We start from the raw sequence: 27212 nt of genomic DNA, 5'->3' as shown, positions 1-27212 counted from the left end.
TGTCAACAATTTTGATGACCCTTGTTATCAGTATCAAGCAAAGCATAAAACAGAGAGAGCTTTCTTCATCAAAGACACTTGATACTACCATAGAGAATGTCTACGAGAGAGTCCAAGTGGAAGAGAAATTCCAAATAAATTGTTAGATCCTCCAAAGGCCCTATTTGTGAATGACATTTTGCTGGTGGTGTCAAGTCTAAAAACATTGCAAAACTCCCTTAAGGTCCACAATGAGTAAAGAACCTACCTGTTCAGAGAAGAAAAGCCTAACGGATAAAGAATGCCTGTTCAGATTATAACATACAATTTGTATGGACATCCTGCAGGTCTGATGCCTCAGTATGTATTTTTTGGACAGATGCTGTGCTAGGTCCAGAATTAATAGGAGGAGAGCAGTTTGGACTGCCTCTGGAACACTATGCAGTACCTTTAATGTCCTCAAGTTTCTCTTTGACTAGATGCCAATCTTTTCAATACCAGTCTTCTTCTTGGTGTTGGTGTGTGGCTAGGAGTCATAGGAAACCATCCTAACTAAAAAATTTAAGTGAAGGATCACACGAAGAGCATTGGAGAGATGCATGGTGGACATAAGCACGTTGTAACACATTACTAATGAAGAATTGCACATTAGAAATGGTATAAAGGATGTCATCTGAGAGAAGAGAAAAGTAGATGGGCCAGTTAAGTGGCAAGAGAGACATAATAACTGATTGATAAGCCACTTGCTCCATTTGTATCCATTCAATAGAGAGACATCTAGAGAAAGGCAGCCAGCATGGTAGGTGCACCCACGTAAAAGATTTATGGGAAAACAGAGCCAAGAATTGCACAAAATGAAGAGCTGTGACTGGGTTGTGATCCCATTGGAGGGAGCCTCCACACTGATGAGGCTCCACTGAAATACAGAAGTCACTACTAATTAAACAGAAGCAGTGGAGAATAGTATTCTCAGAGAGAGCTATAGTTTATCAAAAAAACTTCTTTTTTTCCTCTGCTTTTACATTTTCTTCTTTCCTTTCTTAATAACTTTGGGTTTCACAAGCTCCACAGAGCCCCCTAATAATTGGTATTCATATTCATTTGCAGAAATAATGGCAACTTGGAAGGTCAAAGTTGGAAAGAGCCATAAAGGTCATCTAGGCCAAAGTCTTCATGTTACAGAGGAAGAAACTGAGTCCCAGAGCAGAAAAGGGATTTTCCAAGGCTTACTCAGATATTAGTGAGAGAATAAGGTCTACAACTGTTTTTAAGGTTATAATAAAAAGATAAACAGAGAAAGAATTAAATTAGAGGAATCATCTTTCATAATCAGACTGACATAAATCATTACTCACTAAGGGCAGGTGGCCATTTGCCAACTTGTTATATAGTCATGAGTCACATGAGTGAATTATGACCACTCCAGTTCATGTTATACCTGTTCCACAGCACACTTTAGGATGTAATAAGTTGGGGGGAATTAGAAATAACAGTGAATGGCAAGGAACTTACCTTGCTAAAAGCCAAGGATTTTGTTTCCATTTGCTCCTCAATTCTAAGTGGAAATTCACTCTTAATTCCTTTCCTCTATCTTTCTTCTCTCCCCTGAGCATGTCTCATTTCCAGCCACCCTGTTTTGTGAAGTATTGTTTATCCCTTTAAAAATACCTCTGAAGGAAGCAGAATGAGATTTTTTTATCTAAATTCCATATCTAGGTTCCCCACCCTGTTGCTGTGTAATGTTGCACAAAATTCTTGGTCCCTATCCTCCTCACACAATCTGTATATCAAATGAAGCTAGTAATACTTGCCATTAGTATATCATACAGTGAAGAAAATTAATGAGCTAATGTTTGAAATACAGTAATTTAGGTTAAAGTGGATGATAGAGGTGCAATATCAATAAAGATTCTATTAATGGTTTATTACACCTTTTGAATGTATCAGTTGCTCGTTAATCTCCAGGAAAATTTAGAAGTATTTTTAGCAACAAGACTGTTATGACATATAATCTATAATAGAGAAAAACAGAAAGCAAAATCAATCTATCTAAGCCAAGAAAACGTTGAAAGTGTTACAAAGTTGGAGCACCAGCAGTAATCTGAGTTCAGGAAGTCCTGGGTTCACCTTAACTTTGCCCATTCAATTAAAGCAGTAAGATCTCCGTACTTCATACTTAGTGTGGCGTGAGGTGAAGGAGAGGGGGCCAGTCAGGGAGTATTCTATGTAACATATAGTTGAAAGACAGTTTTATTATTTTCAAGTACATAAAAATTAGAATTAAGTTAACTGTGTTACCTCTTAAAGGGCCTTAGGAGATTGATTTTGGTGAATAGTTGTGAGGGATTTATAATTATTCTACATGTTTTACAAATATTTGAAAGCCGTTTGAACATTCTTCCTACAGTTTTGCTTAAGACTATTAATTTGTTTAGGAAACCATTTTGCATGGATGTCATGAAGGGAGACTTCTGTTTCCTTCCCATTTATGACCATATTATTATAAATTCTAAATCTCTGGAGTTCCAGTGGATAAGCTTTTGGTGGGGCACTAATGAAAACTACTGTTCCACTGTGACTCCAATAGGCTGCCACAGATCTCACCTGCACATGTATGCCACAAAATGGACACATCTTCCTTTAGCCAGTGCAGAAGGGCAAGAGCTTGTTAAATTGCTGTTCCAGACCCCTGGCCTCAAGGATCCCCTTGACTGCTGTTACTGCTATGTTATGGAGAATGATGGGAAGCTGCTGGCTTTCATCTTCTGCCTCTGCCTCTCTTCCACACAAACACTCCTGGTCCTTTCCCTTGTCTTCCCAACTAATGGTATACAGCAGTCATGAATCTGGCTATTATCCTGCTTCTCACAAATATTTGTCTCCCTTGACTCTAGTCCCCAACTCATTTCTAACACCACTGGCCACCATTTCTTGGGGAAGAAGACATATCCTTTGTATTCTAAATGTTTGTCCATTTATTGTGATTACATTTTGTCCAGTTAGAACCTTTTGCCACATCCTACGCTCCTGATAGAAGCAAGGTGTTTCTCTATAAACTGTGTTACAAGATCATTATGTATGAAATTTTGGCTTGCTTCACTGAAATATGCATTATGCCTTGTACATAATGATCATGCAATACAAATCAGTATTAGGTCCCCTATTTGCTAGATGGTGATACTGAGACCTAGCATATGCCGTCCATTATGCATGAAGACGCTGTCATGGTTGCCACTACCAAAAGAACATGGCTTTTGAGTTACATGATCCAGAAAAGAGCCATATTGGCACTGATTTCTCCATTCTCCTTTGACCAGAACTCCTCTTGACCAAGGGTATGTATGTGCAAGGCCACTAACCCAGCCAGGGAATGCATTTGGTTGCTGTGAAATTTAACTTGGTTTGCTCACTGAGTCATTATCTTAGCCTCATCAGCCCACGCTCTGACTTGCTGTCCTTATTCCCATTAACTAACAAAGCTAGACCCATTGCTAAGGCCACCCATCCTTCCTCATCTTTGCTGTAGCTAGTGTGTGTGCGTGCGTGTGTGTGTGTGTGTGTGCGTGTGTGTGTGTGTGTGTGTGTGTGTTTGTGTGTTTCTATTTTGTAAGGGGAACAAATAACAAAAGTAGGGTATACTAACAAACATACCTGCTCCACAGAGCCAGGCTGTCACTAGAGTGCCTGCCACAGTTTCTAATTCAAAACAACAAACGAACTGTTAATAACCAAAAACCACCCACCCCCAATGTGAATTTCATTTGCACCTCTCTGTAACAGTATAGACAGGCTGCATTGGGTGTTATCCAATGTGATAATTGCTAAGTAGATCTTTGCCACATACTGGGCTCATGTACGAATTACAATTTGGGGGTTGCATGTCATTACTCCTTTCCCTGCCTATAGCCTTTCAAAATTTGACAGAAGCCTTGCTGTCTTCTCAGCAAATCGAAGGCCAACCCCATATAATAGGCAATTATTAAATAAGAAACATTAGTTTGGAATTTACAATGGCATGTAACACGAAGAGAATTGGTGTCTTCATTTTAAATGATTCTTCATGTGACTCATTTTGGGGTCCTTTGTCTTAACTCACTTTGATTTTTGTATTCATTTTAATGTTCTTTTCTTTCTTCACAAAATAAGTTGAATGCTCGGCAGGTTGAAACATGTGTGAACCCAATTTTCTTATTCCCAGTTTTCTTATTATGAATGGAATGTATGATAAAAGTGACTGACCTTTTAAAAAACCAATTTTTCGTTGTTGTGTGCTTTGCTCCAGACATCAGAGTAGTCTTTTCAAAGCCCCGTCATTTTGCTTGTTTTTCCTTGCAGCCACATGTTCCAGTAGAAAAGAAGAGAGATGCTAGGCTAATGAGATGGGTCATCAGGCTTTGGAAATGTGGTGAAGAAGTCTAAAACCTATAGAAAATCTGTTAATATTTGTCGATTGGGACAGGGGGAATGAAAGAAACAAAATTTTTATTGTAATTGATCTGCACTTAAAAGTTAGTTATCTGCAGGGGTGGGCAGAGAATATATGTAGAGGGAGAGGGAGAGGGAGAGAGAGAGAGAGAGAGAGAGAGAGAGAGAGAGAGAGAGAGAGAGAGAGAGAGAGACAGAGCAGAAACACATTGAACAAACAGAGAAAGCAGTAAAGAAGCAAACTGCATTTTAAATCAAAGATGTATCTGTGGTATAGGGAATTTTAAAGGACTCCATGTGGGGAAAAGTATTTCCTGAGGGTCTTAGGGCTGCTGTCAGAAACACCTCCTCTCCTGGTGATCCTCTCTCTCAGAGCCCCCAGCTGTGATGCTCTCCCTACAGCTAAGCAGCAGGAAACAAATAGACAGAGATGCATGAGACCCATAGCAATGCCATTGATCCATGTCCTTTCGGAGGTGGGAGCAAGGAGCAATGGTAATTAGAACACATAGCTATGTTGTAACCACCCCAGTGAAACACCCAGACTAGGGTTACTAATTTCTTTCCTTAAGAACCTTCAGAATGGCTCTTCTTTCTTATTTCGGGTTCGTTGGACAGGGGATGATGGATGAAAATCTTCACAGAAACAGAACTAAAAGGGAATAAGAGACGGGACATAGCATCTCCTTCAAGTCCTTCCTGATTTCTCTTGGGCTACTGGCAGGTGTAGCAGTAATCACTGTTTGAGTATCATTAGTAGAATACACACACCCTGTCCCTCACTGACTGGCATGTAGGTTTGTCAATTATTCAGTAATCGTGAATGCTAAGTGAGAATTGTGTAATTTGTTTGGTAGACATTAGGATGTGTGTGTGTGTGTGTGTGTGTGTGTGTGTGTATACTAGGATTGTTACAATGGGAACAGAAAATAAAAGACTTTGCAATGGTGAAATCAACAGAATTTGGCAAATTATTGGAATGGGAAAGGTGAAGGAAGGGGAACTGTGAAATAAAAATGCCAAGATTTCTAACTTGGATAAAGTCTGGTGTGACTGACAGCTAACACAGAAGTCAGAAGGAAAAGCGGTCTTGAGGGAAAAGATAATCATTTGGGGACACATTGAATTTGACTTGCTGGGTGGCTGAAATGTCCATCTGAAGGTTCCACTGGGTACCTGGAGATGTGAGTCTAGAGCTTGAGGGGAATGAGGGGAAAGTCCAGGTCCCAGTATTCAGGTTTAGGAGATTTCCCGTGGGAGCCAAGGAATGAATGGGATTGATTCTTAAGGCAAAGAAGACTATGGTTAGAAGGCATCTGAGAGCAGAACTTTAGGGAACACCCACCTTAAGAGGCTGTGGGGCAGAAGTCCCAGAGAATGTGCAGTGTTAGAGAAGGAAGAAGAAAGGAGATTTGGGTATTTCAAAAAGCTGAGGGAAAAGAGGTTATCAAGAAGAAAGGGGACATAAGAGGTGATACCATAGGTAAATTAGGAGAGAAAGGAATAGTGTACCTATCAGATCTTTGGAAAGGAAAACAGTTTTTGACCAAACAAGAGATAGAGTATATTATAAAATGCAAAATGGATGATTTTGATTATATTAAATTAAAAAATTTTTGTACAAACAGAAGCAATGCATCCAAAATTGGAAGGGAGGCAGAAAGCTGGGAAACAATTTTTGAGGCCAGTGCTTCTGATAAAGGCCTCATCTTTAAAATATATAGGGAATTAAATCAAATTTATAAGAATCCAAGTCATTCCCCAATTGAGAAATGGTCAAAGGATATGAACAGGCAGTTTTCTGATGAAGAAACCAAAGCTATCTATTCCCATATGAAAAAATGCTCTAAATCTCTAATGATTAGAGAGATGCAAATTAAAACAACTCTGAGGTACCACCTGACACCTATCAGATTGGCTAAAATGACAAAAAAGGGAGATAATAAATGTTGGAGAGGCTGTGGGAAAATTGGAACACTAATGCATTGTTGGTGGAGCTGTGAGCTGATCCAACCATTCTGGAGAGCAATTTGGAATTATGCCCAAAGGGCGATAAAGCTGTGCATACCCTTTGACCCAGCAATCCCACTTTTAGGTCTTTTGCCCAAAGAAATCATGGAAGGGGGAAAGGGACCCACATGTACAAAAATATTTATAGCTGCTCTTTACGTGGTAGCAAGGAATTGGAAGTTGAGGGGGTGCCCATCAATTGGGGAATGGCTGGACAAGTTGTGGTATATGAATACAATGGAATACTATTGTGCTGTAAGAAATGATTAGCAGGAAGAGTTCAGAGAAACCTGGAGGGTCTTATGTGAGCTGATGATGAGTGAGATGAGCAGAACCAGAAGAATATTGTACACAGTATCATCAACATTGAGTGTTGACCTACTGTGATGGACTATATTCTTCTCACCAATGCAATGGTACAGAAGAGTTCCAGGGAACTCATGATAGAAGAGGATCTCCAAATCCAAGAAAAAAAAAGAAAGAAAGAACTGTGGAGTATAGATGCTGATTGAACCATATTATTTCTTTTGTTTTGGGTGCTGTTTTTTTTTTTTCTTTCTATTTTGAGGTTTTGCATCACTGCTCTGATTCTTTCTCTTGTAACAGGATTAATGCAGAAATAGGATTAATGTTATTATGTGTATATATATATGTGTGTGTATATATATATATATATGTATATGTATGGAGATATATAGATATAACCTATATCAGATTACCTGCTGTCTAGGGGAGGGGGGGAGGGAGGGGTGGGAGGGAGAAAAATCTGAAATTGTAAAGCATGTATAAACAAAAGTTGAGAACTATCTTTACATGTAATGGAAAAAATAAAATACCTCATACATAAAAAAAAAAGAAGAAGGGGGTGGTCACCAATGTGAAATGCCAGTGAGAAAGTAAAGAGGATGAGAACTGGGAAAAGACCATTGTATTTAGTGATACAGAAAGAGGTTTCAGTGCACATTTGAGAGAATGGTTTCAGTAAACTGATGAAGACATAAGTCAAATTTCAAGGGGTAAAAGGAACAACAAGTACAAAGGGTAATGAGAAATTGGAGACATTGGGCAGACTCTACTTTTTCAACAAGTTTAGTACTAAAAAGTAGAAGAGAAGCCAGATAAAAAAGGTGGAGGAGGAAGGCTTGTTCAGCACTGGGGTCATGGGTGGGGGGAGATAAAGTCAGTAGCAGGAGATAGATTGAAGATTGATGAGCCAGTGGGAATGAGTAAGGGCCTGGAGGAACTAGAAGGGATAGAGGGATTTACTTTCCATCAGAGAAAGGATTTTGGTGGAAAGGACCTCAGAACTGAGACTTGAAGCCCCATGACTTTTGCTTCCCAATCTAGAACATTGGCCACCATTCTGTATTGCCTCCGGTACATGGTCTGGTACAGTCCATTTGTGCTGAAGGAATTCAGATGAGGGAGAAACCTTTGCATGATGTAGTTGGAGTTCCTCAGAAGTACCCTCTTTAAGGTGATATGCAGGTTCTGAAAAACATGGTGGTCACTTTGAATTGCATGTCCAGAGTTTCTCTGAAGCCGAAAATCAAGCTCTTCTAAGGTGGCTTCTCTTGCCTCCAGTTAAAACCAAACTGTTACTTTTCAGATGGTCTGACAGACTGTGTGGACCCTGACTGCTGCCAACAAAGCAACTGCTACATCACCCCTCTCTGCCAGGGCTCTCCAGACCCCCTGGACCTTATTCAGCAGAGCCAGCCCTTGCTCTCCCAGCATCCTCCACGACTCTTCTATGACCGAATCAAATTCCTCATTGGCAAAGACAGCACGCATGTCATTCCTGGAGAAGCCTTATTTGACAGCAGGTACGTGTTTAGAATCAATGGAGTAGGGGTCATGTTTCTTTACCAAGTTATAATGATAATTTAATTCAACTCAGACATCTCTTTAGCACCTACTCTGTGCCACACACTGAGTTAACTACCGGAAGTGCCAAAACAAAAGGAAAACCAGGTCTTGCTGTCCAAAAGCTTGCGTTGTCAAACAGATAAATAAACACACTACAATGTGAGAAGGGAATGAGCATTAACAACTGGGAGAAGAAGGTTCCATTGTACACAGTAACAGTAACATTGTGCAGTGATCAACTGTGATAGACTTAGCTGTTCTTGGCGATACAGTGATCCAAGACAACTCCAAAAGACTCATGATGGAGAATGCTTTCCACATCCAAAAAAACCCAAAACTTTGGAGCCTGAATGCAGATCAAAGCAGACTATTTTCACTTTTTTGGTTTTGGTTTTCTTCTTTCTCGTGGTTTTTCCCTTTTGTTCTTCTTCTTCTTTCACAACATGACTAATATGGAAATTTATTTAACATGATGGTATTGTATAACCTATAAAAAAGAATATTATTCTACTAACTAGGGAGAACATGGATTGGATAAATCTGAGTCAGCAGGGGAGAAAAAATGTTCTGAAAGTTATGGTTTTTACAGAATCATAGTTAGCATTGGAAGAGATTGTAGAGGTCATCTCGTCCAACACCCTCATTTTACACATGAGGCCTAGAAAGATTCAGTGACTTGCCCAAGGTCACAGAAATGGCAGGCAGAATAAGCAGACTTTGAATCTAGGACCTCTCATTCTAGTCCAGCATTGTTTTCTCTTCTAATCATATTCCATATCTATTTTCTTGTTTTATACAAACACCTTTTGTGAGTAGCCAATATGCAGCCGAAAATGCAAAAGCTGAAAACTCATTTCTGAACAGTAATAAGGGCTACATACAAAAGATAAACAGATACAAACTTCCCTACCCCATGTGACAATATCGATACATATTTGCCCACATGTATGTGGATATAATCCCCCCTGCCCCCACCAAATTGTGTGTATGTGTGACACATATAAACAGGAAATTAATAAAAGCCCTATGTTAGCCAATAGCCACAACAAGGAAGAATAGGCCCTTTTCAGATCTAAATTCTGTGAATTATATTAAAATTTCACATTCCAGCAAACTTAAATTTTAATTTTTAAGACATACATTTTTCCTTAATGAGAAGTGGTTCCCCATGTCATTATTAAGTGAGTTTGTCTTCCTCATGAAGGAATCCTAGATCTAGAGCTGAAAGGGATTTCTGAGGCCCTCTGGTCTAGCCCCTTCATTGTTCCCATGCACCTGAGGTCCAGGGAGAGGAAACGCCTTTCATAGGATCTCACAGATAGTAAATAACAGAGCCAGTGATTTGAACCCTCTGCTCCAAATCAAAACCTAATTATAACATAATAAAGGAAGCATTTTCGCAATGACATTTTCTGCTCAGGTTTTCGCCATGGCATATTTTTCTAATTAAACAAGGTGTGGCTGCCATTACAATCTCATGAAAATAATTTGTTCATTAGGCCAGTTAATATAATTGACTTCAAGGGAAATTGCAACACATTCAAAAAAGAGCAGAACTTGGAAACCCCAGTTGTGTCCCTCATTTCCTGGTGCATCAGGTCTTCCATGTAGCTGAAGAGCTTCTGTGGATGCCCACAGACATCTAATAATGAGTCAGCTAGACATTGCTTTATACATTAGAGACATTCTTCCAACCCTCCCCTCCCCCCACAAAAAAGACTTGTGAAAATGTGTGTTTCAAATCTGTTTTCTCATTGCCTGCCCTTTTCATTTTAAAAAGGTAGCTCCACAGGAAAGAAAAACCAGTAAGCCCCCCATGATACAGTTTTTTAAATTGCATTTGTGCTATTCTTCCACACTTTCACTACAAAAAAGATGTTCAGCTGATGGATTGTTAAGCAACACAGTCTTCACCCTTTTTGAAAGCTCACATAATATTGCCGTAGTCCCTATAGTCAATTTCTCTTTTATTAAGATACCTCTGCACTTTCTGTAGGCACTGGATGTTCATTGGTGTGGTGCTCCAGGTATTTTCCAATATGCCCTAGCGAGAAGAACCTCATGGACATAGGGAGGGTGCTCACTATCTTTGTATCACACTTAGGCAAAGAGGTCTGAGTAATCTTCTTAGGAAAGATAAACCAAGAGAGTTTGTTCATTAGGAATTTAGAGAAATGTCACCCATACACTTAAAATGCTAATAATTGCTGGTCTTTAATGGCTGGGATTTCATAATTGTTGCAAATGTGTGTATTCTTCCAACACTTAACCTTAACCCATCTTCTTTAGCTAATATTAAGATTTGACATTGGCCAGTGTTTGGACTGGCTGAAGTGTACATACATAACACACATTTTCTAAAAGCAACAATTAACTTCTTTCTCTGAGTTTAATGTCAGAAAAGGAAAGAAGCAGGTAGAGAAAGAAAAAGGGGTATTTTGGTGTATATGAATTGAAATCACCTAACTTCCTTCCCAGAGGTTTTTAAATTTTGTTTTATTGCTATCTTGTGTCTTTATGTAGAAATAACTCTCTCCATTTGAACCCTCCCTTAGAGAGCAGAAAGAGTATACAGGGTGACCTAGAGCATGGTATTTGGAGCAATAAACTTGGAAAACTAAAGGAAGACCTAGACACTTCCCCTCCCGGCCCCCCAATCGCTTCTTGCTTTTGCCACCAGCTTAGCAGCTGTGAGAGTGAGCAGGCTGGTCATGGTACTTCCTGGCCTCTTCTGTCTGGTTTTACTGGGCTTCTCTAATACTTTTGTTAAGTATACTAAGTTTTCCATTAGTGTTTCAGAGTTAATTCTAATTCTTTCACATTATGCCTGAGAAGGCACCAAAAGTATTTTGGTATTTTTAAATGCCTGTAATTTTCCCCATAGAAATTAAGGATAGTGTCCCCCTTGGAAAAAAATAACTGGACCTGAAAAATCAGAACTGTTGGCACACTGTCTCAAACAGTGTATGGGCTGGAGACAGACTTGGATCTTCATCCAAGTCATGTCTGCTAGATGTGGGTGTCCTGCAAGGCTCTGTCCTGGGTCCTCTTCTGTCTCTACGTGGGGTGAGCAACTTGGGGTCTGCCACTTGTTTTGTACAGCCCTCCAGCTCAAAACAATCTTTACATTTTTAAACAAAGTTTTATTCTAACACAGCCAAGTTCGTTCATATATGATTTCTCTATGGCTGCTTCAATGGGAGAGTTGAATAGTTGTGATAGAAACTATATGTGGCACTCTTATTGCTTCTCCCTGCTGCTCAAAGCACTACAAATCCCAGTGACACAATTATAACTTGACAGTGTTTTGAGTGCTATGTGTATTGCTCTATCATGATATTTTTTATTACCAGTGCATACTCATAGTGTCAAAACAGAAAAAGTAGAAGTTATAAAATTTTGTCATAACTCTTTGAGCTCAGGGCTGAGATGAAAATATTTCTGAATGAGAACCCGTTCTCACCCATTATTATCAAATACTACATAGCTTTGGAAATTAGCTTTTAGTATAGACTTGTTAATGTTTCTTAATGAATTTAGTTTAGAATTACAAGACAAAACTATATACAAAATTTATACTATGATAAAGTCAGTTTGATGACAATGACATCACAAGTAATATCAGGTTGCTTTATACAATTATTGTACTATCAGAAGTTAAAACAAGAAGTGAGATCTCCATTCCCACGCAGATTTGCAATGGATATATTTTCTGAGCTCAAACTACAGTTCCAGTTTTTTTCCCCATCTTGATGCAAGTATGAAAGAAATGTCCATATTACAAAATCTATTTAACTGGGCAATTGAGAAGCTTCCACCTCATTTTCAATTGGAAGGTATTAATCTACTGTGTAATGACATGCTAAAACACAAATATCAAAAGATGAATCTAATGTAATTTTATGGATCAATATGCTCAATTAAAATCATGATTGGTATCAATATTTGGCAGTACCTGTCTATGTGAAAACACAGTTTCAAAGATAAAATAAGTAAAATCTGATGATAACAGATCAGCATTAACAGATGAACATTTGCAATTGATTTTGATGATAGGGAGCACCCCTTTTGAACTTCCAAAAAGTGGAATGTTATTCCCCCCAAAATTAATTCCATTCTTCTCACTAGTAGGCCTATATTATAAAGAATTATACTTTATTATTATTATTGTTATATTTTAAATTTTGTTAATAAAAATAGTTACCAGGGGCAGCTAGGTGGCACGGTGGATAGAATACGGGCTCTGGAGTCAGGAGGACCTGAGTTCAAATCCCGCCTCAGACACTTGACACTTACTAGCCGTGTGACCCTGGGCAAGTCACTTAACCCTGATTGCCTCACCCAAAAAAGATAAATAAATAAAAATAGATACCTAAATAATATCCTTGAGTTTGCCAAGCCTATATTTACTACCTGACCCTTTATAGAAAAAGTTTGCTGATCCCTGCTCTATACTCTTACTTGGTGATCTCATCAATTCCCTTGGATTCAATTATCTTTTCTGTGTAGATTATTCTAAAAATCTATTTGTACAACTCTAAACTCCCTTGACCTGCAGTCTCACATCTCTAACTGCCTATTAGACATATCAAACTGAGTGTCTTGTAGACATATTAAACTCAACATATCCAGAGCTCATTATCTTCCCCCTCACCTCCTCCAAACTTCCCTATCAGTGTTGGGAGTATCACCATCCACTCAGTCACCCATGCTCCCAACCTAGATATCTTCCTTAACTCCTCTTTTCTCTCAGCCTCATCCCCCATATCAAATCGCTTGCCAAGTCCTGTCAATTCTACTTTGGAAACCTCTCTCATATATGTCCCCTTCTTTTGTCTGACACTACCACCATCCTGGTGAGGGTCATCATTACCTCATGCCTGGATTATTTCAACAGCTTGCTGATGAGTCTCTACAAATCTCTTCTCACTTCAATTCATTCTCCATTCAGCTTGCCAAAGTGATCTTCTTAAAGCCCAGGTCTGACCATGTCACCTTACCCCCTACCTAATAAACTTCAGTGGTTCACTTTCACCTCCACAATCAAATATAAAACCTTCTGCTTGGCTTTTCAAGCTCTTCATAACCTAGCTTCCTCTTACCTTCCTCCCTCCTCCCTCCTCCCTCCCACTCTATTATCTGATCCAGTAACACTGTTCTCCCGGATGTTCCTTGCACAAGATACTCCAGCTTCCAAGTCCCGGCATTTCTCCTGGCTATCAACCATGACTCCCTCCTCATCATTGCCTCCTCACTTCCCAAACTTCATTAACATCTCAACTAAAGTCCCACCTTCTACAAGAAGCCTTTCAGGGTCCTCCTTAATCTTGGTGCCTTCCCTCTAAGATTATAGACAACTTGCTATATAGAGGTACATATTATATGTATGTGTGTTGTTATCCCTATTAGACGGAGCTCCTTGAGAACAGGAACTTTCTTTTGCTTTCTTTGTTTCCCCAGTGTTTAGCATAGTGTCTGGCACATAGTAAGTACTTAATAAATGCTTATTGACTTCTTTTGGTATAACCTTTCTCTGAAAACATGGCTTACTGTCCTATCAGATATATGTGAGATCCATTCCATAGTAGGAAATATAAGCACTTCAGAAGTGAATTTTTCAAAAACCTTATCAGTTTAATGCATTTTGGTACAGTTGTTTGAGGTTATTTTTATGACAACTTTTAAAGAATAATTGGCTTTAATTGTATATTCTTTTGGGGAGGGGGCAGGACAATGAGGGTTAAGTGACTTGCCCAGGGTCACACAGCTAGTTAAGTGTTAACTGTCTGAGGTTGGATTTGAACTCAGGTCCTCCTGAATCCAGGGCTGGTGCTTTATCCACTGCAGTGCCACCTAGCTGCCCTGTATATTCTTTTCAATTCTCAAAGCTCTGTCACCATGGTCATTGTATTAACTGTCACACCTAGGCAGCATCACTCTTGACCATAGAATGCCAAAGATACTACACACGTGAGTGTGGGTGCATGCATGCGCATGCGTGTGCGCACACACACACACACACACACACACACACATAGTGTTGAAGGTACCAGGGGGTAGAATACTTTATCTATTCATATCCATCACCCAGAATATTGAGTTTCTTTCAGTGTCCTTGCACTGCATGTCAGACTGTCCAGACCTTTCTCATCTTAACAGTTGTTTGAGTAGAGTTCATGACTCTCATGGAGTTCAGATTCCATTGATCATTTGCTCAGAGTGGAGTCTTTGACAAACTTACCACTCACTGCTTTCCTTCCCCTTTTTAAGCACCAGAAGATCCCAGATTTAGAGGTAGAGGGAAAGTTAGCTGTGCCCTCATTTTTCAGGGAAGGGTATTTGCCCCAGATCCCAACAGGCAGTTGTTGGCACAGCTGGCATTTGAACCCTCCTGACTCTAAACCCAGAGTTCGTTCCTTTGTTCCACACTGATGAATAAGATTCATTTCAGGTTTCTTTTTTGCTTCTATCTCAAGCATATCTGCAGAGTCAATCACATATTGTACATGCCCTGTACAGCTGATTATTTTTTAATAATGTAAATAGGTGAATAGAAGCATTATTGATCTTTGGTGCCTAAGCATTTAATCACTATCAATAATGGAAAAGGTTTTTATAAATATGTAAAACCAGAGTACATTAAACTAAATGACGGCAGTAATTTGCAAAGCCAGACATTTCACTCACCGTCACTAATGGAATAATGCTTTTAGAAAACAAAATGCTACCAGAAGCAGCCAGCTATGTAGGACAGTGCTACCATGTTAGCAGTGGCTAACAACCCAGAGGCCTAGGCAAAGCAGTACAAGGCAGGTGTCCACCAAGCCTTATAGTCTGCCATTTTTTCACGTTTGCCAGTAAAGAAATTTTTGTGGTCACATGGGGCCATACAAGTGACTTTAAAGCCCAAGAGAAAGTTCCCAAATGTAGAGTGAGTGTCTTTAAAGGGTAAGGCTGTGATTCTTCAAAGAGCCAGGAAAGGGGGGCAGCTAGGTGGCGCAGTGGAGAAAGCACCGGTCCTGCATTCAGGAGGATCTGAGTTCAAATTTGGCCTCAGACACTTGACACTTACTAGCTGTGTGACCCTGGGCAAGTCACTTAACCCTCATTGCCCCACAAAAAAAAAGAGCCAAGAAAAAATTCAGAAAGGTAGAAACATTTCCACGATGATGATACAGTCATGGCTGTGTGTTTGGCTTTCTAGACATCCCACTGTGGGCATGCTCTGCCCATCTTTGACCCAGCCTAAAAGCACTATTTAGTATCCCCCATTCCCACCTCAAGCTTAACTTTTTTAAAGAGGATCATCCAACCCAAACCCTTCATTTTACAATGAGGAAACAGAGTTATAGGTGGTGGAAATGACTTGCTGAAGGTGATGCACTTAGTGAAGTAGTATAACTAGGAATGGGTTCTGGATTCAGACAGCTCCCAATCCAGCCTTTACCATCACAGCACAGTGACTGTCAGGGAGTTAGTAAGAAGACTCTTGTTCACTTCATTTGATCACTTGTCCCTGTTGATTGTGCTCTGTTTGGGGTTTTCAAGAAAACAAAAGCTATGTACAAATAGTACCAAAATGCACTACATGAGAGGCCCAGAAAACAATAGCGATAAATAGCAATAGCAAAAAAAATAGCAATAACAGTGATAGTGCTAGGTAAAGATAGACAGGCGCACATCCCTGAGAATGGGGCTCTTGGCAAACATTCTGTCTATCCCAACCCTTCTTTATTAGACCTCTCTTTCAAATAAAACTCCAAATCCTGGTCCTGATTATTCGTGATGCCTGATAATAGCACTAATTACTTTGCATAACTTCTTGAATAAATCATGATTTGGCACACTTAGGGAAGTGGAGAGGTAGCATCCATCCAAACCCAGGGAGAGGCCAAAAGAGGGGCTGGGCCTAGATCAAGACTGGAGTGGAAGCTTAAATAAAGCAGAGCTGTGCCAGTCCCAGTCACAAACATTGATCCTGCTATAAACTTGACTGCTGGTGGGTGGCCTGGATTGTCAAGTTTGTGGTCTCTGCTACATTGGAGAGACACGATCAATATGAATTAGTTGTTGCTCTGATCTTATGGGGAAGAAGTGATACTGACTCAAAGGTTTGCTTGCAGCAGCCTAAAGCAAAACCAGTTGTCTAAGGTGAAATCGAATGAGTAGCTTCCTGAATTGACTTAGACTGACCTCACGAAAAAAGAAAGGCTTAGTTGCTTATTAAGCATAAGTGTATACCTTAACTAGTTTCAGACTAAAAGAATATTTCCAGCTGGGCCACTAGGTGGCACAGTACTTAGAACACTGGGCCCAGAATCAGGAAGACCCTAGTTCAAATCCAGCCTCACCCACTTACTTTGTGACCCTGGGAAAGTCACTTAACCTCTGTCTGTCTCAGTTTCCTCAATTATAAAATGGGGGAAATAGCAGCAACTACCTCCCAGGGTTGTTGTGTGGATCAAATGGGGAAATGTATGTAAAGCACTTAACACAGTGCCTGGCCCTAGTAGGCACTTTATAAATGTTTATTCCCTTCCCCCTTTCCTCCTTGGACACAATTTTTGGATTTTTCTGCAGTTCCTAGTGTTTGTACCAAGCAAACTAACTAGAGGAAGACAATCACCCATTCATTTTAACAATTAATATTTATACCTACATAGGTTGATTTGACACCACTTATAACTTTCTCTGAATCCTTGATTCTTTCAAGATAATTCAAATTAGATGAGATTGATTGTTTCTCTCATGAGGTTAATGGATATTACACTTGGTAATAGGTTCATACCATTCATCTATATATTGAACTGCCTTGACATGCCCATTTCCTGCCATTTGATCTCCTTTGTGATTGTGCTAGATGGGGACAGTTGGGATCCTTCCACTCAGTGACAGAGGAGCAGATGAGCTTCCATTAAGCCTTTCCAGACCCGGGGGGGGGGATATAAATACAATGAAAAAAGAGTACTCCCTCAGCAAATGCCAGTGCTTCCTAGTTAAAAACCCCAGTAGGGGGAAATAAGCTGGACTCTAGCCTTCTGTGCACACACCCTCATTAGCTCTGGTGATGGACATTAGGCCACTTGTGCAGGAGACCTAAGAAACCACAATAGGCTTCTGGGATTAGGGGGCCTTCCAAATTATCATAAATTCCAATAACTAATCACAAAGTAATGGTGACCTGTGGAAGAATATGTGCTACCAAATAGAGCTGTCTGGTGAAACAACCTTAAAGAATTAGCAATTTAATTGTTTGTATGCTGGAGAATTTTCAAGGGTTTAAGAGTTTTTAGAGCAGAAGACTTCCTTACAAAAGTGAAATATGCCTCTCAGTCTTATCTATATCATTAACACAGTATGAATATCATGAATTTATTAAATGCCTACTGTGTTTAAAGCACTGTGATAAGTAAGCACTGGGCATGGAAAATCAAAAAGGAAAACTGATGCCTTCCCTTATATCCTTCTATTGTCCTGAAGTGGGAGGACTCAGCATGTACATAAATAAGAATACACTATGTGCAAAATAAATAGAATGTCATTTCAGGGATACAGGGGGGAGAGCAGTCACAACTGGGGGAATTAAGTAAGGCCCATATCATTAGAATGCTTATAGTGCCATGGACAAAAATAGGGAAGTTAATGATAATCATTGAGAGTTGATGAGATCACAGAAAGTGCAGGCTGAGAATAGTGTCCAGGACAAAACCCTGAAGTACACCTTCGTTAGGGGATCAAACAAAGCCATTACAGGGGACTAAGAAGGAGAGGCCAGAAAGGTATGAGGAGAAACAGGGGAAAGAAGTGTCTCAAAAACCTACAAAGGAGCATACCCAGGGGTAAGAGACAATAGTGAGTGTCAGACTTCAGAAAGGTCAAAAAAGATGAATATTGAGAAGTCCATTGGTAACCATGGGGAGGGAAGTTTCAGTGGAGTGGTGGATTCTGTAGCCAGATGGTAGAGAGTTGAAAAATGAGTGGGAAATAAGAAAGTAGAGGCAATGATGTGAACCAGAGGACACATAGAGGATGGTAGCATGAGAGGGTGGAGGGTCAAGTGAAAGTTTCTTAAGGATGGAATAGGGGTAAAGAGAGAGTAAGGCAGGGAAGGAAGAAGCCCTGAGCCTATTTATGGGTAGCAGAGGAGTCAGTGGATAGAGGAAAAAGAGATTAATTTGCTTAGTGCATTATCTCACCTCATGGAGGAATTGTCACAGATTTCAAAATAGGGTTAAATTAATAGATCCATCCACTTGTGAGACATTGGTGTTCAGTTGGATTAACCAGTGTGTCGGATGCCTTCAGCTGAAGGCAGGGCTGAAAAAATCCTAGCCCCAATTCAAACCCTACCTGGGACAGAAGTCCTACTAGGGTCACTACCCGCAGAACTTTGGGCCACAATTTCCACCTCTAAATTGAGGAGGTTGGACTAGATGGGCCTTTCTCCTCTTAAAGTTATAAATCCTCCATTCCTACACTAAATCAACAAACCCGATAGTAGCCACAGTCTTCTTCTGTGCTTCCTTCAGATATCTGGTCAGTATACATTTATGAAGCACCTGCTCTGTATTGGGCACTGTGCTAAGCACTGGGAATAAAAAGAAAGGCAAAAGATGGTCCCTGATCTCAAGGACTCCAGTGGAGGAGACAACATGCAGCCAACCATGTCCAAATAAATTATAAACAGGATAAATTGAACATAGAGAGAAGATGCTAACATTAAGGGGTATAGGGAAAGGATTTCAGCTGCAATTTGATGGAAGTCAGGAGGGTAGGCATGAGGAGGAAGAGAATTTCCAGGCATGGAGAACAGCCAGAGAAAAAGTGTAGCATCTGGAGATAGCAACAGCAAGGAGGAGGCCATTGTCCCTGGATCTCAGAGAATGTGGTCAATGGAGAAGAAGGGAGATGGATAAAGTATGAGAAAACTGGAAAGGTAGGAGGACGTTCGGATTATGAAGGGTTTTGAGCACCAACCAGACGATTTTATATTTGATCCCGAAGGTGATAGGGAGTACCTTGAGTGTATTTCATAGGGAGCAGGGTGATATGATCAGATCTGTGTTTTAGGAAGATGACTGACAGCTTAGTGGAGAATGAGCTGGAGTGGTAGCAAGTAGACTATTGTAATACTCTGGGTGCGAAGTGATGAGGGTGATGGTGGTGTCAGAGGGGAAAAGGAAGCATATGTGAGAGATTTTACAGAGGTAAAAATCACCAAGCCTGGACAATAGATTGTTTACAGTGGTTGAGAGAATGTGAAGTCAGGGATCCCATCTAGGTTTTGAGATTTGGTGACTGGGAGGATGGTGGTCCCCTCAACAGTAATAGTGATGTTAGGGAGAGTGGAGGTTTGGAGAGGGGTGAAGATGATAAGTTCACTTTTGGACACGTTCAGTTTAAGATGTCTGTGAGACATCCATTTCAAGATGTCCAACAGGCAGTTGAAGATGTGAGCCTGGAAGGCAGCAGAGAGGTTAGGAAGAGATAAGTAGATTTGAGAATCCAGGATGGAGATGATAATTAAATCCATGGAAAGTCAGGACATGACCAACTGAAATACTATAAAGGGAGAAAATGAGGCCCCAAGACAGAGCCCTTTGGGACCCCCACAGTTAATGAGCGTAATCTGGCTGAAGGTCCAGGAACAGAGACTAAGAACCAGGAGAGATCAATGTCACAAAAACCTAGATAGAAAAAAGTTTCAAGGAGACAGGGTGATCTACAGTGTTAAAGGCTATTGAGGTCAAGAAGGATGAGGACTGAGAAAAGGCCATTAGAGTGAGTAATTAAGAGATTGCCTTCACCTGCATATTGTGTAAACCTGCAGGTAAAGAAGAAAGAAAAGCAATTACTGCTTGTCTAAGAAAAAGATTTAATTGGTTGCTTCTAATAACATCAGCTCAATACTCACCTGTTGTGATATTCCTGTTCATTTTAATGGGTAATATTTGAGCTAACAATATCTAAATCTGTGGGTTGAATGGACCTTATTCATTGGAGAACAGCCTGGTACTAGATTTGAAATCAGAGGATGTAGATTTGAATTCTGGTCCTGCAACTTTTAATACTTATGTGACCTTTACCAAATCCCTTCCTTTCTCTGGGCCTCAGTTTCCCCATCTCTAAAATGAACATTTTGAACTAGATGATTCCTAACTCTAATTCCTATCATCTGATTTTCTTTCTAACTTTGGTCCTATTGCTCAATCAGAGTCCAAGTCAAAAAGGATCAAGCAGACATAGCACCTTTATCTCCTACTCTGCATGTATATGTGTGTGTATGCATGTACGCATACACATACGTATACAGCCACCTATCTGTGGCTGGCTGGTTAGTACACAGTGCTAATGAGGCCATGAGTTCCATCTCTACAGGGGCCAGTTAGTTTTGCTGTGCTCCCTCAGCACATACTGGGCCCCTAAGCCTGGCCAGCTGTCTCACCAGTGTGTGCCCTGGGGCCAGAAAGTGATGGAGAGCCCAGATACTCCCAGCTAGACAAGCAAATCTACATGCATGTGGTACACCCAGTTGTTGTTCAATAGACATTTGCTGTCTCACCAACAGCAGCATTTCCCCCCTATTAATCAGTAATGATAACTTCCCTCTTACAAATTCAAAGTATTTCTTTGTAAGGTAAGGAAGGGAAAGTACTACTATTCCCCTTTAACACAACATGCCACCAAGAAATAATAGAGATTAGCCCAAAATTATCTTGCCAGTAAGCAGCAGAGTTTACTCTTTGTGGATCTTTTTTATCTTTGCAAGATACCTCTTTGTGGGTATCTTGCCCAGTAGATGATGAAAGGAGAGTAGCCTGGAACAATAGCCTTGGGTATTTTGTGTGCCCATCTCCCTTCCTGGGTTGGGTGATCATTTAGAATTTAAAAGCTAGATTCACAGGGAAGTGATAAAAGAGACCAGTGAAGCTAATGATGACCAATGCAGCCTGTTCTGAAGATAGGAAACCACATAGTTTCACCAAAGATGGGCCACCTTGGCCCTATTCCAGCAGAACTACAAGGGGGCTGTTAAGGGCTAAAATTCTAGCTAAACTGTCTAAAATATCTAATGAGTGGTCGCCAATAAATTATAAGCTTTAGCAAGAGTTAGACTTTTAAGCATTTATTAAGGAGAATAAGAATTTGATAAAGAGAGAGAGAAAGGCCTAGATTTCTATCTATTAAAGGGAGAGCACATTTCTAGCTCCCTTCTCCACCAGAGTCCAGAGGAAAAAGCTCGAGAGCGAGCGCCAGTCTCTTCCTTCCTCCTCCCACTAGCCCGTGTCACTTCCTGACTCCTGGTCTTGCCCTCAAAGACCTTCGCTTCATGGGCAGAACTCTTCTACAGTTAAGTCTCCAGCAGGTGGCGTCATTCCAATCGTTACAGGGCTTTTTGGACAAAGCTTTCAGGAGTCACAGCTACACAAATCGAACCATGGCTGCCTGAAGCACGTGGACCTTTCCCCAACTTCAAAAATGTGACTGTGTCATCAGTTTTCTTTCTGCTCTTCCCTCCCACCCCCCACCCCCCCCCCACACACACACACATTTCAGGGTGGGGGGAAGGCTCAGCCATTCGAAGCAAGCTAACTTTTGACAAGCAATTTCCAGGGCACATGAGAAAATCCCCACCCCAGCCTGGGATGAGTGGCCTCATTTTGTTTTTCTGGAAATATCCTTAGCCATGAGGAAAATATGTCTGCCTCAAAAGATAACTGCATTTCCATTAGCCCTGCCCTTCCCAGAGTGCTCAAATGCTGTTGCCTAATGCTCCCAGCTGCTTTTAATGTAAGCCCCTTGGTAGGTGGGATTTATGTGTGCTACCCACCAGGGAAACAGGGATTAAATCAGCCAGCTCATTGAAGGAACAAATAATGAGTTTTGATTGGGTTTGAATATGACCATTAACGCATTTGCATTTAAGGACCTGGAAACAGGTTTCTTCTGTAACCCTAGCAAGTGTTTTTGTAATGCTGGACTGGGCTAGATAACAAATATCAGAAACCACCATATGTGATAAAGGAGCCCATTGGACATCTGGAAAGGTACTGCCTTAAATGTGCCTAAAATTATAAAGCAAATGATTGATCATCCAGAAATGAACAATAGAGTACTTATGCCTTCATGAGGCATTTGAGGAGACATATTTATTCTTCCAGGTCAGGAAGGTGCTGCCGACATCACTGAAAGCGTAAATGACCAAGCAAAACTCTCATGCTCTGAGTTAATCGACCAAGCACTGCACTTCATCCTCTTATTTGGAATTGTAGGATATTCATCTATTACACAAGTATCTCAAAACCTTCTCTAAAACCCTCCCAACCCATCTATGAAGTAGGTCACAAATATATTACAACTTCTTATCAATACCCTCGGTCAGAAGGAACCTTAGGAGTCATTTAGCCCACTTTGTACTCAGTGTAAGAATCCGATGCCTGACACACGGCCATTCGGGGTCTTCTAAGTAATATCAGCTTCCATTTTTATTCTCCAAACAAGATCGCATTGCCTCTGGTCTCTGGCTCCTATCATCAAACTACCAAATGATTCTAGCCAAGACACTTGGCTTGATTGGGACTGAACAAAGTAATAGGCAAAGTTCTAAGTGCTTGCAAGAGATGTCTCAGGCCTGGGAGAGAATGAGGGCTGCTCAGATATAGTCCAGGGTCACTCATTGACGTGCTGGCACACCGAGTCTTCTCCAGCAAGTAGGCTGCTGACCCCATTGTGATGAGCACCAGGCCCTGTGGAAGGCGATAGCAAGCCCCTTTAGAGGAGTCAGTCTTCCCTCCAAAATGCTACAGTTCTGCAAGAAGACTAGAAAATCCAGACTGGAGTTGAGTCCACACTTAGAGATTCAGCATGCTTCTTCTCAATCCATCCACACAAATACAGGCACACAAGTTGGTGGTCCAACCGACATAAACCATTTATGGGTTTGTTTTGGGATAGGAAAATACTCTCCCTGCAAAGTCAGCAGTGACAGTTGCAAAGCCATCCTGAGAGAAAATGGCAAAATCAAGCAAGCACCGAGTATGGACTGCGTCCTTGCTACACTTGGGGAGATTCAGAGGTAGATGACATGCTGGGTTATGGAGTGCTGGAGTAGAACTCAGAGCACTCTATTGATAAGCTATGTGGCCTTTTGCAGATTCCTTCCGCTCTCTGAACCTGTTTGCTCATTTGTAACATGAGGGCAGCCTGGTGGTGCAGTGGATAGAGCATTGGGCCTGGAGTGAGAAAGACCTGAATTCAAATCCAGCCTCAGACAGTTGCTAGCTGTGTAACCTGGGCAAGTCACTTTGCGCTGTTTGCATCAGTTTTTTCATTTGTAATATGAACTAGAGAGGGAAATGACAGACCCCTCTAAGATCTTTGCTAAGAAAACCCCGGTTGGGGTCACAAAGAGTCAGTTACAAGTGAAACAACTGAACAACAACAGAAAGTGAGGGGAAGCCTCCTCACACCATCTACCTCACAAAGTTGTTGTAAGGAAAGTGCTTTCTACATGTCATAGTGCTAAAGAAAAGGGGATTCTTCGTCTCCCCAGGGCATTATACGGAGGGAGTCTTAAGAGGATCTGAAGAAATCATCACCAAAATATTGGTGCTTGTCCTGGGATTTGCCCTCCTGCCTTTACTGTCCCTCTCCAGCCCAATAAATCTCCGTCTTTATGATGCCTATTGACCGCTGGGGGGCTCCTACTGCAGTGCCCCCCAGAAGTGGCCTCCCTTGGTAATATCCAATGACCCCTCACCAACTCCTTCCCCCCATCAGAATTTCTTTGTTCTCTTCCCCATTTTTTCAAGGCCTTATCTTCCAAAGTGGTATAGTAGAAAGACTAACTTCAGTTCTCCATTTTTTACTACTTGGCTGACACTGGGCTTCTGTGGTCTCAGTTTCCCCACCTTTAAAACAAGGGGGTTGGAGGAGATGAACACTAAGGTTTCTTCCAACTTTCAACCTATAATCATAAACTGTTATGGAGGGAATGTTTGTCCAAGTCCATGTAGGTGTGCAGTAGGTGGCCTCCGAGGGTCCTCCCAACTCTAGAGCTTCTACGGTAAGACAGGCAAAGTCAGACTCTGTAACTACTCAGGGTAGAAATGGAGTGGAGGAAATGGCCCAGGGCAGGCTAGCAGCAGAAGGCAGAAGAAAATGAATCCTAGTTCTTCACCCACAGTCCACTGTTCTCAGTGCTCAGACTTCACCAAAGCTATCCCTTGTGGAAAGCATTTGGCCTGTTCCTGTGGACAAAAGAACCAAACTTGCTTCCCTGCTGCTAAGCTCCCTTCTGCTCAGGGCCCTGCTTTTGAATGAGTTACCCTTCAAAGGGTGCTTAGGCCCATGTAATCAACAAAAGCAAATGGATGCAGCTTCCCTAGCCTAGAGCCTAATTTTCCTTACCAAATATTTTAATCAGAAATACAATGTAGTAAATTACATCTTCTTCCAGCAATTTAATTTTCAGCCTGGTTTTTTTTTTCTGTTTGTTTTTAAACTAAGTTCTGCACTGGAGGTTAATGCTATTGCCTAAGGTGTCAAATGATTATTGGAAATTTGGCAAAGAAGAAAAAAGACAAAAATAAGGAAAGGGAAGAAAGGAACCAAGCTCTGATTGAAGGCTGGAGATAATCTGTAAATGCAATGAGAGGAGCAAGTCCAGAATGAATGAGACCCTAGGAATCAGAGTTAACAAGCAGCTTATGGGTTGTACCAGACCCCCAACTCAGTAAAACCATATACTGCCTCAAGAGACTCTGGCAAAGAGTCTCCTGTGCTGTAGGCCAGACCTCCAAACAGCTGGAGGACTCAGCTTTGACTTGTAGGGGCAGAGAAGATGAAATTCTCCTGTACTTGTTGCTTACTCAGTGACACTTTGTCAGGGTCACATTAGGCAAGTCTATCTAAGTTCAGATGATCTTCCCCTGGCCTGTATTAATAGGGTGGAGTCCAAATTTGAGCCAAAAGGCACAAAAACCACTCCAGCTATGAAAACCGGTGCAGGAAAGGATCTGTGAATGAAAGGGAAACAGACAATCCCCATTGTGTATGTGGTATTATTATATAAGTGCACACTTATTCTACTGAGCATAGGGGGAACTCACCAAGGAAATCCACAACTTAATATTTGGTATCAACATCCATTCTTTAATGGACACTAGATTGTCAAATTGCTTGGACATAGAGTCAAATTTATGGTTAAATAGAGTAGAACAACTGCTTATGTTCTTGAATTTGAAGGATCTTGGAAGGTCCTCTGACCAAGCATATGCCTGCCTTAAAGGTCCAGTATCATTCCATTCTTCCTTAAAGGTATAAAGGATGCTTTAACTGTGTGAAGACATTACATTTCCCTGAATAACCTACAGAGAAGATAGGACCCTGGTGAGAAACAGAGAGATAGCAGCATCCTGCTCTTAGGCAGGGGAGAAAATCACAATTCATGAGATGGCAGCTGAACCTGAAATAGAAGTTAGGTGCCATGGGGGCACCCTTAGCTTGGCAATCAAGAAAAACTGAGTCGAAATCCTGCCTCAGACACTTGCTAGTTGTATGACCTGAGCCTGTCATTTATTCTCTTTCAGCTTCAGTTTCATTATCTAGTTTCTATCTATCTGTCTGTCTGTTCATTTGCTTGCTTATTTATTTGCTTATTCATTCATTCATTCATTCATTTTGTGGGGCAATGCAGGTTGAATGACTTGCCCAAGGTCACACAGCTAGTAAGTGTCAAGTGTCTGAAGCCAGATTTGAACTCGGGTGCTCTTGAATCCACAGCTGGTGCTTTATCCACTCTGCCACCTAGCTGCCCCTATCTAGTTTTTTTGTTTGTTTTCTTAAGAGGGAGGGGTAAGTATAAAAGCACCTAGCTCAGAGGACTGGTGTGAACATCAAACAAGCTGTCAGGTGCTTTGCAAACCTTAAATGGCTGCTATATGTGTTAGCTGTTACTATTCTGGCACTTACTAAGAAAATGAGGCAAAAGTCACTGAGGAAGCAGGTCATCTTAAGAACCTTTTTTTTTAAATGGAGAATTTGCTTGGTAAGTGGGTTTATCAGTCCTGAGATGTGGTATCAATCAGTAGTGTTGCAAATAAAATAATAATAATACTTTAATGCCTTTGCTAAATTTATGAAACATATATTGACTCTGGATGACTGATATTGGTCAAAAATTACAAGAAGTGCTGGTAATCCAGGGGCAAAGAGTGCTAAGAGTTCTTGTGAGAAATGGATGACATTGAGTGTGTAAATAATGAGGACAAATGCAGCCAGATCTGGGGAAGCTTAGTACATTTAAAGTCTAATACATTACAAAGACAGTTCAATACTGATAAATGTAAAATAATGAGTTTTATGAGGCTTTATCACATACTGTAAGTCAGTGGAGCTCCTAAAATATAAAGAATAAAAAAAATTGACTTGAAAGACCAGTATGCATGCATTATTGATGAATGATGAGGGAACTGAATGAGAAGAACAGGTAGACAGTGTCTTGAATAATGATGACTTTGATGAGTCGTTATCACCCAAATCTGCACACTTCATAAAATAGAAGGAATATTAAAGAGCAGGCAAGTCAAAAGGCAGGCCTCCCCTGAAAGGGAAAAAGAATGAGCCAAGAGAGAGATGCAACAGAAAAGCCCAGAGCACTGACGGCTGTTGTCTGCCTCACAAAATGAAGGTCTGTTTCTTCTGCAAACTATGAGAAAATACCGTCAAGTAGTGTTCAGGAAATAAAAACCCAGAAGACTGAGCCTGGTGCATGTGGTGCAAAGAGACCATGTCAGGGTGGCTGTGCAAAAATGCCATGAGAGTAGAGCATCTAAACGGTCTTACTGAAAGGAAATGGAAAACCCTCTGCTCTCCCTTCCCCACTCCCTTGGAGTTGCAAGGTCTCCTTGTAGACTAGAGAGGCTTTG

General features: G+C 40.9%; 1 protein-coding gene across 4 annotated transcripts in view; it reads left to right on the top strand.

Annotated features, from left to right (window-relative positions):
- Positions 1-27212, top strand: part of TENM1 (teneurin transmembrane protein 1) — an 895908-nt gene that overhangs the window by 743197 nt on the left and 125499 nt on the right. For all 4 annotated transcript variants that reach the window (XM_043974016.1, XM_043974015.1, XM_043974017.1 and 1 more), the window contains one exon: positions 8024-8240. In XM_043974016.1, coding sequence (XP_043829951.1) covers positions 8024-8240 — 217 coding nt within the window. The remainder of the gene's footprint in view (positions 1-8023; positions 8241-27212) is intronic.

Source organism: Dromiciops gliroides, chromosome X (genome assembly GCF_019393635.1).
Source record: "Dromiciops gliroides isolate mDroGli1 chromosome X, mDroGli1.pri, whole genome shotgun sequence".
In the NCBI taxonomy this organism is placed as follows: domain Eukaryota; kingdom Metazoa; phylum Chordata; class Mammalia; order Microbiotheria; family Microbiotheriidae; genus Dromiciops; species Dromiciops gliroides.
The sequence above is the reverse complement of the archived record's forward strand: the minus strand, read 5'-3'. Positions and strand labels throughout refer to the sequence as shown.